General features: G+C 44.5%; 1 protein-coding gene across 4 annotated transcripts in view; it reads right to left on the reverse strand.

Annotated features, from left to right (window-relative positions):
- Positions 1-14,404: 14,404 nt before the first annotated feature.
- The window catches only part of MMEL1 (membrane metalloendopeptidase like 1), a 172,721-nt gene continuing 171,357 nt past the window's right edge, over positions 14,405-15,768 (reverse strand). For all 4 annotated transcript variants that reach the window (XM_030186088.1, XM_030186087.1, XM_030186090.1 and 1 more), the window contains one exon: positions 14,405-15,519. In XM_030186088.1, coding sequence (XP_030041948.1) covers positions 15,420-15,519 — 100 coding nt within the window. In that variant the 3' untranslated portion in view covers positions 14,405-15,419. The remainder of the gene's footprint in view (positions 15,520-15,768) is intronic.

Below are 15,768 nucleotides of genomic sequence, written 5' to 3' on the forward strand. Positions count from 1 at the left end.
AGCAAGATTTATGGTACCCAACGATTTATAGAAGAGAGAAGATACAAAGCCAGCTGAGGGGACGTGAATAAAAGTATCCTTTTGAACTTTAATAGAATAAAGAGAAATAGTATACTTACCTTGAAGTCTCCGGAGAAGAAAAACCAAAACCTGAAAAAGAAGAAAAGAAACAAAGAATCAATTCTATATAAGGAACTCATATTAGTACATGATCATTTGCATGCATGTTTAATTTTTAGTGTAGGAAATTGAACTGATACTTATCTGATGTGAAGTTACTCTGAAGTTGAGCCTCATAGAAAATAGAGAAACCTATAGGAAATAAAGAAATGAAATGTTAAGGTTACTGAGGGGTGGAATCTATGGTGTTTATTTAAGTGCATATTAGAATAAAGTAAACTTTTACTAATCTATTGTTATTTCAAAGTTTTTTTTGTGCCCTTCTTCTGCCCTGGGTGAAACACTCGGCTCAGACTATATTCTATTTGAACCCAGGAGTGGGGGAGGGGTCACAAAAATGGCGTAGTTGGCAGGATAGTGCCTTCACTGTATCCATAAAGTGAATTTGGGGGGGGGCAGATTTATAAATGTACATGTATAGTTGTTGTTTTTTTTTAACTCTCTTCCTTTGTAAAGACAATCGTTCCTCTCCGTTGAAGTAAGTACAAGTAATTTTGTCTGTTAGCCCAATTGCTGTGTGGGGGGAATTTTGTTTGCTTGTTGGGGCCCACACATCAGGTGACAGAGGAAGACATGGAAGACCTGCAGAGGCAGATAGACGAACTGAGAAATTCTATGGGGGGACGAGATCGTGGTGAACCAAGTCAGCAATCCACTACCACAGTGGTGATACAAAAAGAGAAGAACATCCCGGATTTCTACGGGTTCCCTGCCCGTACAGGTGATACCACAGTGGAGGAGTGGATTGAAACCGTCAGGTCAGCTCTGAAAATTCTAAGGGTGGCACCAGAAGATCAACTGGAGGTCCTAAAAGATCATATCAAGGGGCAAGCCAAAGATACTGTGAAGTACATGGCCCGAGAGAGGGAGCAAACAGTTGAAGATGTTTTTGAATTGTTAACACAAGTTTATGGAGACAAAGTCCCGTTGGGAATACGGGTTAAGGAGTTTTATGACAGGAGACAAGGGGATAGAGAAACCATTCGAGCCTATGCTTATCAGCTGCAAGAGAGATTGGAGATGATCCGAGCTCGTGATAATTCCCGAATAAGTCGCCCGGAGAGTGTACTAAAGGAACAATTTTTGCTGGGTCTGAAGGATGTCATGCTGAGAAGAGAAATGACCCGAAGATGGGAAGAAAATCCCGACATGAGGTTTGCCGACCTGATGCAGGCCGCTATTCGTTGGTCGGAGGAAGAGCGACTGCCGGAGATGGGAGCATCAAGTGTGCGGATTCTGCAACGCAGTCGGGATCCACTGGAACGCACTGTGTCTGCTGACACAGAGATGCTGGCATCTGCACTCTCAGGAATCACTAAACTGCTGGATCAGATGGGAAAGAAACAGGATGCGATACTAGACTGGCAGAGAAGAGAGAAAATAAGTCATCCTGATGATTTGAGAAGGGAAAGAACCACACTATACAGAGGGAGTGATCGAAAAGCACCTTTACGGGATGACAGAGGTCTCTTAGTCTGTTACAGATGCCAGGAACCTGGACACATCGCCAGATTCTGCCAAAGCGAAAAGAGAATGATGGCTGAAACATCAAGAATGGAGAATGTAAATAGGGATAATGAAGTACCCAGTACAAGTGGTACACAAGTGGAAAGGAAGGGAAAGGCCTTAAACAAGACAGGGATAGTAGAGGGGGAGGGGCATCAGTCTATAGTGAATGTGCAGACAATCCAGAAGGGAGATGCCAAAGAGAGCGTTGAAGCATTCAGAGAAAAGGCAATTGGAAAGAGTCCTGTACTAACCGTGTCATTTGGGAGAATTCCAATTAAATGTATTGTGGACACTGGGTCCGATGTAACAACTATTGTGGCAAGTCAATACTACAAGCATTTTAATGATATGGAGCAATTACAGGATGCCAGCTGGATTACACTAACAGCGGCTAATGGAACTGACTTGCCCGTGCTAGGCTGTATAGAAACAGATGTAAAGTGCCTAGGACAGACTGTACCCTCTTGCTGCATCTTCATTGTACGAGACAATCTGCAAGCAAATAAAGGGGGGGATCAGGAAATAATGGGAATATTAGGGATGAATGTACTACAATCGTTAGAGGGGCTCTTCAGAGATCTGTCACAGCTAACTCCTGAATCCAGTCATACTGGTGTGGCACGGATTTGGCATGAAATTCAGCAGCAGAAAAAGTTTGAGGAACATGACACCACAAAAAGACTGGGGTTCATAAAAATAGTGGGGAACCAAAAGCATGTAATTCCACCCCTTTCGGAGAAGATTTTAGCTGGGAAATGCCACAATGTAAGGGGAAGATTAAATAGAGTTGCAGATGCTCTCTCTAGATTACCAGAAGGGAGAATGGAGGAAGAAGGTGGGACGGATGATGGAAAAGATTTTTTAATCCTGAATCAAGTGGAGGTATCAACCTGTTTAAAGAAAGTAACAAAGAAGTGCAAAGCGAAAGTGTGGGTTCAAACTCAATCCACATGTCTTTTCCAGAATGATTTAGGTTCGGATGCTGATTTGGCTGAGTGGCAGAGAGAAGATCCCACTATTGGGCCAATAGTGATGGCACTAGAGACAACTCAGATTGGTGATTACGAGAGCTGGTTGCCAGACACGAAAAGTTTGTGGAAGCTTCATCAAAAATTGCAGATAAAGAATGGGATTTTATGTCGTCAGGTGGAGGACTATAGGGACGGTAGTGAAATAAACCAAATAATAGTACCAATATCAAAGAGAAAATCGATTTTGGAATTATACCATAATAGGAAAGGACATTTCGCAGCTGAAATCACTAGTAAACAAATTAGAAGAAAATATTTTTGGCCTCACCTGTGGAAGGACATTCAGGAATGGATCAATCACTGCAAAGTATGTGCTTATGCTAAAGAGTCAGTGCCGATCAGAAAAGCTACAATGCACCCTTTTAATGTGACTCAGCCTCAAGAAGTAGTAGCACTAGACTACACGGTACTAGAGAAAGATGCGAGAGGATACGAGAATGTATTAATAATAACAGATATGTTCACAAGATTCACCACAGCTGTTGCCACTAGAAATCAGACAGCGCGTACTACAGCCCGAACGCTGATCGAAAGCTGGGTCGCTGTTTACGGTTGCCCTGTCAGAATTCATACTGATCAGGGACGAAATTTTGAGTCTGAAATAATAAAGGAACTATGTGTGAAGTACCAAATGGAGAAATCCAGAACTACCCCATACCATCCGCAGGGGAACAGCCGCTGCGAGAGATTTAACCGCACTATGCATCATTTGCTACGAACAATGGGGGAAGGAAAGAAAAAGAGGTGGTCCGAGTACCTGCCAGAGATGTGCCAAATATATAACAGTACGGTACATGGATCAACGGGGTACACTCCAGCGCACCTGTTCCTGGGAAGGGAGTCACTGTTACCATACAAGGAATGGGATGTGAGAACAGACGTAGCTCCAGCTGAGGTCTCAGTTGATGAATGGTTGCAGACCCATGAGAGAAAGCTGAATGAGATGAAAGACGTGGCGAGGAAAACATCTGAGAAGAGTGGTATGAAGGTCAAGAAAGCTTACGACTTACACGCCTGCGAACAAGTCCTGGAGCCTGGTGTGTGGGTCCTAATAAGGAAACAAGGGTTCTCTGGGCGCCATAAACTAGAGAATCTATGGGAGGAGAAACCCTATCAAGTAATAACAAGACTGGGTTCAGGGAATAATGTATATACAGTAGGCTTCGTACCAAAGAGGGGGTAGAGAAAATTTTACACAGGAACCAATTAAAACGAATTAATTGGGATGTGGTTGATGAAAGTGTAACAGAAAAAGAAACGATCATGAAAGAGATGGAGCCTAGGAAATTCACAGAGAATGAACGATTGTCTAATACTCCTATCACATCCTGGTTTATTATTACCACGGGTAATAGTCGCCCGCAAGAGGTTGAATCAGATGTAGATGGGAGTATTATAGAGAGGAATGTTCCAGAAATAAGATGTTCTGAAAGAATAACTAAGGGGAAAATACCCAACTTTTTGAAGGAGCATTTCCTTATGTAGTGCTTGTGAGAACCGGGTGAAAGGTTATGTGATTGGTTTGAAAGTTATGTTGGTATATATAGATGCAGATAATAAAATGTTTTAATATATAGGGTGGGGAAGAGGTGTAAGATATATATAAAAAAAATGTTATTACATACATTTTTTTAACTTGGCTAGGGTGAATGTAACCCAAAGGGTTAACAAAACTTACTTGGGATCGCTGGTTGCGGGAGCGCTGGGCAGATCGCGCTGGAGTTCGGGTTTGGGCTTCTGCTGGGGTTCAGGCGGGGCCGACTGGAGTGGCGATCAGCTGTTGAGTTGATCGGCGGTCGGTGGGTGGCGGCCTTGAGGTGGAGAGAGGAGAAGTGCGCCGAGGGAGCGGCGATCAGCTGTTTAGCTGATCGGAGGTTTTGGAAGCGGCGGCGGCGTCTGGAGTGACAATTTGTTTAGTGGCCTGGCGTCACTGACGGGATCAGGCGGCAGCAGGGGCATCGGGTGATGTTTTTGGTTGCGCTCCTTGTAGCGCCGGGTTTTTTGGGAAATATGCGGAGTTCGGGCGGTGGGGCACGAGGAAGCGGTGGCCTGACCGGCATAGACGCTGCAAGTTGCAGCGGAGCAGGAGCGGGGCGGAGCGAAGGCGAAGAAGGGGAAGTCTGAGCGTTGATTGGGCCTGCGTCGGCGTCTGACGTCACGCAATGACGTCAGACGTACACAGCCGACGCAGGGCCCAGGAAATCATTTATTTTAAAGGGGAACCGGCTCTATTTAGCGGGAGAGCCGGTTCTGAAGATAAATAAAGCCGAGGGTGAGACCGGAGAGGATGGGGAGAGTGCTCCGGTGCACTCTCCCAACGTTTTATTTTATTTATGTGGCGGTTTGTGGCAGAGAGAGTGCGGCACGCGCTGGGGAGCGCGTGGGAAGTAAAAAAACAGCTGATGACACGAGCCAGCTGTTGTCGCGTGAATGGAGCGGCGAGGGGCTCGTGCACGGACAGAAAAGGGACGTTTGCAAGCTTCAGGGAAGAAAAAGGTACATAATTTATATTGTTTTAAAGTGCTGGGTGTTTGTATATGTTTAAAAGGTGTTCATTTTAATTTGGAAATGTTTTGTTTATGTGATGGGAAGGTTAGAATGCAGAGCTCGTGCTGAGGCAGGAGCTAGGGTAAGGGTTCTAAGTTTGACGGTTTGTCAGTTGAGAGGTGAGTGCTGAGCAGGGCAGAGCTGTGTTTAAGAGCTGTGCTCAGCTGAGGGGAAACTTTGGGTTAAAATTAAGTACAAGTGTTTACAAATGTGTTATCTGAGTGTGTTGTGAGAGGTTAAAAGTAGTTCATTTAATTTGAATGCCCGCCGCGTTTCAAAGGGCTCTAGGAAAAATATGGATGGCTGACTGTGAATTGGGATTACAAGTGAATTAAATTCCTAACACTTGTTCCTAGATTATTGTGTTCTGGGCTCTCTGAAAAAAAGGGTCCTGAGCTGGTGGTAGCTGAATAGCACTTTAGAACTCCATAGAGCATAAATGGTGAAGAAGGAGTTAAAAAGTGAAAAGCTAACCTGAAAGTTTAAATTCCTAATTGATTATATTGATTATAAAGAAAGAGGGTTTTTCTTTTAACTTTCAACCCTGTATTTTTAAAGAATTACTTATCACACACCGATGTTATTAAAATCTTAATGGGGGGAGGTGAATAGAGTAGGGATTAATAATTATATGTTTTCTTTTAAAGCTAGATAGGAAATGTGTGCAGTAGGCACCTGTATTGTGGGGATCAGTTAGATTTTAGGGTTATTGATTTGTTATAGTTTAGAGTAGTAGGTGTCTTCAGTTCCTGATTCCTGTACCCTGGCCAGGGTTCAACTCTGCAGCAAGATTTATGGTACCCAATGATTTATAGAAGAGAGAAGATACAAAGCCAGCTGAGGGGACGTGAATAAAAGTATCCTTTTGAACTTTAATAGAATAAAGAGAAATAGTATACTTACCTTGAAGTCTCCGGAGAAGAAAAACCAAAACCTGAAAAAGAAGAAAAGAAACAAAGAATCAATTCTATATAAGGAACTCATATTAGTACATGATCATTTGCATGCATGTTTAATTTTTAGTGTAGGAAATTGAACTGATACTTATCTGATGTGAAGTTACTCTGAAGTTGAGCCTCATAGAAAATAGAGAAACCTATAGGAAATAAAGAAATGAAATGTTAAGGTTACTGAGGGGTGGAATCTATGGTGTTTATTTAAGTGCATATTAGAATAAAGTAAACTTTTACTAATCTATTGTTATTTCAAAGTTTTTTTTTGTGCCCTTCTTCTGCCCTGGGTGAAACACTCGGCTCAGACTATATTCTATTTGAACCCAGGAGTGGGGGAGGGGTCACAATATGTTGGGAGACACCCCCCTCTGGGCAGTTCCCTGGCTCCCCTTGCCAACTTTGCAGGGGCTCCTACCCAAGATAGGAGGGCAGATGGGTGTTGTGTTGGGGGCATGGATGAAATGTAGTTCAAAGATGTTGCCCGATCGGAGGTATCACTTAACAACCCCTATCATGTACGCCTTGGGTTTTCCCCCAGGTAAAACTGACTCTACATACCAAAGGTGGGCGGCATCATCTCTTTGGGAATTGGGTCAGATCTGGGAAGAGGGAGAATGTATTACGTTTGAAGCATTGAAAGAGGAATATGGATTGTTAATGTTCAGTATATGCAAATCAAAGATTTTATTCACCATAAAACTAAAGTCCGATTTAATGCTGGCAGAAACTAAACTGGAAAGTGCAATGCGTTCTGGCACTGGCGGGGTGGGGAATCTCTAGGATATACATTGCTCTACTCCACAGATCCCAGCCTTTGCTTGCCTGTCAGAACTAATGGGAATCGATGCTATCTTCTAATCATGACCCCACAAAATGGACAAAAACATTTAAATAAGTACATAAGTAATGCCACACTGGGAAAAGACCAAGGGTCCATCGAGCACAGCATCCTGTCCACAACAGCGGCCAATCCAGGCCAAGGGCACCTGGCAAGCTTCCCAAACGTACAAACATTCTATACAATCAAGCCATTGTGACATCACTAATGAGGTTGGCTCTTATTGGTGGAATGAGCCACTATGACATCACAATAGGTTAAATCACTGCTCTATGTAATAAAAGTGAGCCAAGTAGAGGACATAAGTACATAAGTAATGCCACACTGGGAAAAGACCAAAGGGTCCATCGAGCCCAGCATCCTGTCCACGACAGCGGCCAATCCAGGCCGAGGGCACCTGGCAACCTTCCCAAACGTACAAACATTCTATACATGTTATTCCCGGAATTGTGGATTTTCCCAAGTCCATTTAGTAGTGGTTTATGTTGCGACCAGAACTGAACACAATACTCAAGGTGCGGTCGCACCATGGAGCGATATAACGGCATTATAACATCCTCACACCTGTTTTCCATACCTTTCCTAATAATACCCAATATTCTATTCGCTTTCCGAGCCGCAGCAGCACACTGAGCAGAAGGTTTCAGTGTATTATTGACGACGGCACCCAGATCCCTTTCTTGGTCCGTAACTCCTAACGTGGAACCTTGCATGACGTAGCTATAATTCGGGTTCTTTTTTCCCACATGCATCACCTTGCACTTGCTCACATTAAACGTCATCTGCCATTTAGCCGCCCAGTCTCGTAAGGTCCTTCTGTAATTTTTCACAATTCTGTTGCGAATTAACAACTTTGAATAATTTTGTTTCATCAGCAAATTTAATTACCTCGCCAGTTACTCCCATCTCTAAATCATTTATAAATATATTAAAAAGCAGCGGTCCTAGCACGGACCCCTGAGGAACCCCACTAACTACCCTTCTCCATTGTGAATACTGCCCATTTAACCCCACTCTCTGTTTCCTATCCTCTGTGGCAACCTCCCTGGTGAAAAATGGCTATAAGATGTTACCAATGGTATTTTACCCCATACAGGCTGTCTCGCATATTCAAGTCGGGGTTGGCAGCATGCTGGCGCCAATGTGGGGAAACTGGTACTTTTTGGCATATCTGGTGGCATGCCCTATCATTCAGGGTTTTTGGACAGATCTTCACTCCCAATTGTTGAAAGGTCTTCCGGGGCTGCCTGATGCTTGCCTCCTGAATGTACAACAACCGGGCATTAAGAAAGGTCTTCACTATCTTCTATCCCATGTCTACACAGCAGCCCGGATAGTGATCGCGAAATATTGGAAGCAAGCTACAGTGCCGTCAGTTGAACAAGTTTTAAACAAGGCGGACTGTTGCTGTCTTATGGCTAAGCTTACTGCTAAAAAGCGTGGACATATTGTACAATTTTCTAAAATCTGGGCTCCTTATATGAAATGGCGGGACATACCAGTCTGAATATGTAGTGTTGGCATAGTGATGGGCTTTTCTTTGTGAGTCACCTTATCTGAACTTATTGTTTGGCTTTGTTAATTTAGTTAGGGGAGGAAGGGGGGTGGGATTACAATGGGTGGACATATGGCATGGTAATAATGTAGTACTAAAGTGTGCTCCAGACAACTACTTTTTCTTCATATCCGATTTATTACAACAAACCCCTCTTACATAATGTGTTTACTGCTTACAGAATCAGCTCATATCAGCATATATGCAAGATATTATTACAATATTTAGATACAGCATACATACATGCCATCACCTAACTTTTTCAGAACTGTTCACCATATACTTATCTTGTGCTGGCGGCTCCTGCATATTCACCCAGCAATATAGTGAAAAGCACAACTCTCTGAAGAGCTTAATGTCCCAATATTTTAGTGATCCTTGAAGCTATACCAGTTCTTTAAATCTGCTTCCAACACCAAACTTTCAACTGCTTTCCAACTGCCAGTGGTCCACGTGAACTGTGAAAATACTTTAAAACAAGGTCACTGTTTCACAGGAGTATCGCCATTCTCCTTCACACAGAACTGTGAAAATGCTGAGCTCATTCCCACAGGACAGAGGAACTATCCTATTAATTCCCATCCCAAAAGACACACACAAAAAAAAGCAGACACCTCGAATTATAGACTGATATCATCCATACTCCTAACAACCAAATTGACAGAAGGCATAGTCGCCAAACAAGCTAACAGAATACCTCACTGATTTCAACATACTGCATGAGTCTCAATCTGGCTTCAGACCTCACCACAGTATAGAAACAATACTAACCACACTCCTGACCAGATTCAAGCAGGAAATAGCAAGGGGTAAAAACATCCTCCTACTCCAATTTGACCTATCAAGCGCTTTCGATGTGGTTGACCACCACATACTACTGAGAATCTTCAACAAGATAGGAATTACAGGAAAAGTACTCTCCTGGATCAAGGGATTTCTGACATCCAGAACATACCAAGTCAAATCAGATATATCTCCACCTTGGAAAGCGGAATGTGGAGTACCACAAGGATCACCGCTTTCACCTATATTATTCAACCTAATGACACCACTGGCTAAATCTCTGTCCAAACAAGGCCTCAATCTCTATGCAGATGACATCACCATCTATATTCCCTTCAAACAGAACCCCACAGAAATCACCAAGGAAATAATAAACAGCATTGCCATCATGGAATCCTGGGCATAACTGGGAGAAGGCACCATGGTTCAATTTAAATGTTCATGTATGATCTGCAATAGAAAATACTGGGGATGCCCACAATATGTGCCATGTTAAATACGCAGCTACCGTGGGGTAAAGTGCTGCGATAACTACAAATTGTACTGAGGTTTGGTAAAAAGACCCCTTTATTTTTAAAAACAGCTATTGCTTCTCCGTCTTGCGTGTAGTGCTGGGATCTTATTACTTTCTAGGACTAAACCAAAGTCTAGTTGATCTCAGTTTGCAGGACTCGGAGCAACCTAGACTACTCATTACAGCTTGTTTTGATATGCCAAAAGGGGCAGGGGATATCTCGGTGAATGATTACATTTTTTTAAATCTTGCACAGCTGAAATAAGATCTGTGTCACGTTTCCACATTTTTTTTCTTTTGCAGGGGGAGAAAAGGGGGAGGTATGATGTTAGACATTAGTTGTACCACTAGATGGCAACACAATAAAGGCAGACAGGTGATGGTACATCATCCATTTAAGGGCCCTTTTACTAAGGCACACTGAAAAGTGGCCTGCGTTAGGACCTTACCGCCACCCATTGATTTAGCGGTAAGGTCTCACATGTTAACCGGACAGTAATCATCAGCATGTATACACTGCTGATTACAGCTCAGTTACTGCCTCGAGGTAGAAAATAAAAAATATTTTCAGCCAGGCCTATCGGATGCGAGTAAAAGATGGAATTACCGTTCAGGGCACGTAGTAGACGGGCAGTAGTTCCAAATGGGTGTGCGTTGAACGTGCATAGGCTCCTACGCGCCTTTGTAAAATGGCCCCTTAGTGCACTGTTTAGAAATGCAGGATCCCGAAGAAAGAAAAAAAACCTCATTGATGGTGATTTTTGGTTTATGAAATGTAGATGTTAATGTTCTAACTCCTGCTGGCACTGGAAATGGCATTGGTGAAGGAGTGAAACCACTAGCTGTCGTCCAATGAGGCTCCCATTGCAAAAAGTGCATTAGGGATTCTTAATCCATGCACTGGATCATTCTTTTTTTTTTTTTTTTTAAAATAAAATCACATCCAGCGTAGTTTCAGTTCTTGAAAATGGAAGTCTCCTGATTTTCCATCAGCATTCAAATTTTGATATTATACTCTGAATGTGATGTTATTTAAAAAAAAAAAAAAGGAGTGATCCTGTGCATGGATTAAGAATCCCTAATGCAGTATTTGAATTGGTGAAGGAGCCCACAGGCGGCTGAAAAATGTGGAGGTAAAGTGTGCTGGGTGTAGCACCCTTCATCATTTCAAAACATTGGCACCTGTGGCCACTGCTATGCTTTACTGGCCTTTTCACTCAGCTGTTCACATGAACCTATCCTGCTTATTTTTGAACGAGAAGGCCGGCCGTCTTCCGACACAAATCGGGAGAAGGCCGGCCTTCTCCTAAAGCCGGCCAAATCGGTATAATCGAAAGCTGATTTTGGCCGGCTTCAACTGCTTTCCATCGCGGAGCCGTTGAAGGTTTAAGGGGGCGTGGCGGCAGTGCACCGAAGGCGGGATGGGGGCGTGGTTAAGAGATGGCCGGCTTCGGCCGATAATGGAAAAAAAAAAGCCGGCCATGACGAGCATTTGGCTGACTTGGTCCTTTTTTTTTTAACGACCAAGCCTCAAAAAGGTGCCCCAAGTGACCACCGGAGGGAATGGGAGATGACCTCCCTTTACTCCCCCAGTGGTCACCAACCCCCTCCCACCCAAAAAAAAATAAAAAACATTTTTTTTTGCCAGCCTCAAATGTCATACCCAGCTCCATGACAGCACTATGCAGGTCCCTGTAGCAGTTTTTAGTGGGTTCAGTGCACTTCAGGCAGGCAGACCCAGGCCTATCCCCCCCTACCTGTTACACTTGTGGTGGTAAATGGGAGCACTCCAAAAAACCCCAAAACCCACTGTACCCACATGTAGGTGCCCCCTTCACCCATAAGGGCTATGGTAGTGTTGTACAGTTGTGGGGAGTGGGTTTTGGGGGGCTCAGCACCCAAGGTAAGGGAGCTATGTACCTGGGATCATTTTATGAAGTCTGCTGCAGTGCCCCCTAGGGTGCCCTGGCATGTGATGTGGACCAGTGCAGTACAAATGCTGGCTCCTCCCACGACCAAATGGCTTGGATTTGTCCGGGTTTGAGATGGCTGTCGGTGGGAAACAAATGGCGGCCATCTCTAACGCCGGCCATCTCTAACGCTGGCCCAAATGTTGAGATTTGGCCAGCCCCGACAGTATTATCGAAACAAAAGATGGTCAGCCATCTTGTTTCGAGAATACGGTCAGGTATGCCGCTTTACGGGGCCGGCCTTAGAGATGGCCGCCCATGTAGATGGCCAGCCACGTTCGATTATGCCCCTCCATGTGTCACAGTGTTAAGTGTGCACTATTCAACTTGCAATTTTTGGTGAGTTTGATCAATGTCAAGTTGTGTGAATTAGTTCCTCTGGCTGTTTTCAAATTGGAGCACTTTTTTTTCATGCACTCTTCTCCTGCCCCCCGCCCCCCCCCCCCCACACCAGGGGCGTAGCCAGCCTTCCGTGGGAGAGGGGTCCGAGCCCGGGGGGAGGGGGCACATTTTAGCTCTCCCCCCGGCGCCGCCCCCCCCCCCCACCGACATTGCCGCCCCCCCTCCCGCCGCGAACCCGCCGCCGCTGCAGCCTACCTTTACTTTTGCTGGCGGGGGATCCCACTCCCCGCCAGCCGACGTCTTCTTCTTAGTCGCTTCCCGCTCTTCAATTTGTTTGCTGACGTCCTGTGCAGGACGTCGGACTCAGAGAACAGAACTGTTCTCTGAGTCTGACGTCCTGCACGTATAATTACGTGCAGGACGTCAGCAAACAAATTGAAGTGCAGGAAGGACTGAGAAGACGTCGGCTGGCGGGGAGTGGGATCCCCCGCCAGCAAAAGTAAAGGTAGGCGGCGGCGGGGGCGGGTTTGCCGGGAGGGGGGTCCTGGGGTGAATCTGCGGGGGCCCCGGCCCCCTCAGGCCCCACGTAGCTACGCCACTGCCCCACACATACACACATCTGCTTTTATATATTCCATATGCATCTGGTATCCTTGGCTTGTAGAAATAATCATGATACATGGGGTCTACACATCTGTATGTGAACAGTTATTCCAGTATCTGCTCCCTGAGCTTTAACAAGAAGACATCATTTTTGGTAAATAAGATAGAAAGCGCACCAATAAAGCCATCTAGCAACACCTTCCAGCTGAAAATTCAGTGTTGCAAAGAAACTACTTGACAAAATTCTAATTGAGTCACTTTACTTTGGACGACTATGAATAAAAGGTTTGGTGTTATCCTTATTGTTAATTCCTTTGGCCTGACTTGTGGTCTACACTGTAACTCTGCCTTGAGCCTATCTTGCTGGTCATAATTGTTTAGAAGATGCTCTTGCAGTTTGCAGTCTAAGCTCACTTCTATTTTTATTTTTTGCAACTGCAGGTATTCAGTCTTTGACTAGGACTCAGGAATTGACAGTCACTATTCTAATATGGTGAAGCATTTCTGCAGTACTGCAGTGTGATTTGAGCGTTGCCTTGGTTGAGATTAAGCAATGCTTTTCAGCCATGTAAGGGCAAGTAAGGGGGATCCACACCATCCACAAAGCAAGAAAGCACAACACACAAGGGTGGAAGTGAACGGATTCCAAGTGACCAGCCCAATAGGGCCGCCGAGGGGGGGGGGGGGCAGGAGGGGCAAAATTTCCTGGGCCTCCAAAGGGGGCCCGGCGCCGGGGTCAGGCTGCCAGTGCTGCAGTCCCCGGTCTCACCTGCCTGCCTCCTTGGTTCCGGGCTCCCTGCATTCGAAGCGGCAGTCACAGATCGTCTCCCTTCGGGCCTTCCCTCCCGCCCTTGCAGAAACCAGAAGTTACATCAGACGAGGGCGGGACACAGGGAGGGAAGGCCAAGAGAGAAGCGATCTGCGATTGCCGCTTTGAATGCAGGGGGCTTGGAGCTGTATAGACAGGCAGGTGAGACCGCAGACTGCAGTGGTGGGGGGAGTGGCGGGGGCGGCAGCAGCGGGGGGGGGGGGGGGGGCGGCGGTGGGGCGGCCTTGCCCTGGGCCCAGCCTAGTCTCTCGGCAGCCCTGCAGCCCAAACAGGAGATAAGAGCATCAAAATAAGTTTATTGGGACCCTACACGGTCCGTGTTTCGGCAAACAAGCCTTCCTCAGGGGTTGGAATGCTTTAAAATGCAACAGCAATGCAGGAAGTATATAAGCCTTTAAAAAGACACAATAATAAAGCATTGCATCTGTGAAGTAACCAGTCTCTGTGAAGTAACCAGTCTCAAGGAGAACCAAACCAAATCTTGACGCTCTTATCTCCTGTTTGGGCTGGTTCACTTGGAATCCGATCGCTTTCAGCCATGTAAACCAGCTATGGTGGATTAAAGTTTCTATTGGTGGTAGGCACTTGTACTTGACATGGATTGTGTTATGCAAATAGCCCATATTCTAGTAGGTCTTTACATCATGATTTCAGCTGTTGATCATTCCAAATCTCCTAGATTGTCTCAACTTGAGATCAGCTTGTAAAAAAAGACCCTTAAAACAAACACAGATATACGCCAGTGAAAAATATGTTTTTAATTCCAGCCTGAAGGATTGCTGACAGACAAGTTAGAACATGAATTACCATCAAAACTGACATTCATTGGAAAAAAAAATGTACATCAAAATAATTAAATTTGTTTTATACAGCCAACCCCAGGTTATTCTGATATATAAAGCAATAGGATACCTTGCTTTTCCTACAAAGCAAAAAGTGTATAGTAAAAACACATTGGTAAAGCAGCCCAGTGCGTCAAAAATGGTACAGATTCAGAACCTAAAATCTTGCCCCTCAAGTACACACTCTTGGTTTGCTATCCTCAGCACTGCCTCTTAGTTTTATGACATTTTGTAAAAATGTGCTGGCCTTTGCCCTTTTAAAGTATTCATTCCCTTGTCTCCATGCAGCTCCCGTGGGCGCCAAAGTCTTTATACTAAGGTAAACTGCAATGCCCTACAGAAAAAGCAATTTCAATTCTAGAAGAACGAGGAGAGAAAGAAATTGTGCAAAATACTTGCAACAGCACAGAGACCCACTGCACCTAGCGAGGACTTCAAAACAGTTCACGGTTAAATAAAATCAACCTGTTTCAAATAAATCTAAGAGAATCTTTAAAAAGGCGGTCGACAAGATTTATTAAACAAAGCCACATGGATATCGTGATGCTAAACTGCTATACTCTTGCTGAAAAATAAATCTATTTTTTTTTTATATAACTAGTCTTTTAAACCCTGACGGTAGAATTTTTATAACAGTCAAGATAAGTCACTGAAAACAGTCATTTCCCCATAAAGCACTCTTTCATCAGCTGGTTGCCAAGCTCACATTCAAAATCCTTTGCGTGTTTTCTAACAGGGCTTTTAAACCTTAAATCTCAATCTGCTAATATATCTGACTAGCAGCACCATTCAATCTTGGCTATGACTGAACTGAAAAAAGCCACAGATTCAGCAATCGGCCATAACTGTTCAGTATTAATAAGCCAATCGAGTTTGACAGCTTTAGGCTGTGGCATTGAAGTGCATTGTTCAACTTTCTTTGGCTACCAGACCCGGCATTTCTCCACAGGGTCCATGGCCGTTCCCGTTTCACAGTGGAAGGCTTCAGAGAAAGCTTCAAAGTTTTGCAGGGATCCCATCACCCTGTATGCAAGGAACAAAAGAGGGGGCAGGAATGCTTTATTTGGATGAGTAAATTAACACTGGAACACAAAGCCTACCTCCGCCAAGCCACTGTCACATCTGATGGTCTTGGTTTTGGATTATTTTGACTAGAGATTGACTGTCATTTGCAATAGTACAGAAAATATCAATGCCATATCCCATCATGTTGTTAACAGTCCAGCTTATTTTCGAAAGAGAATGGCAGCCATCTTTCAACACAAATCGGGA

This window comes from Microcaecilia unicolor, chromosome 13, assembly GCF_901765095.1.
Source record: "Microcaecilia unicolor chromosome 13, aMicUni1.1, whole genome shotgun sequence".
NCBI classification, from domain to species: Eukaryota; Metazoa; Chordata; class Amphibia; order Gymnophiona; family Siphonopidae; genus Microcaecilia; species Microcaecilia unicolor.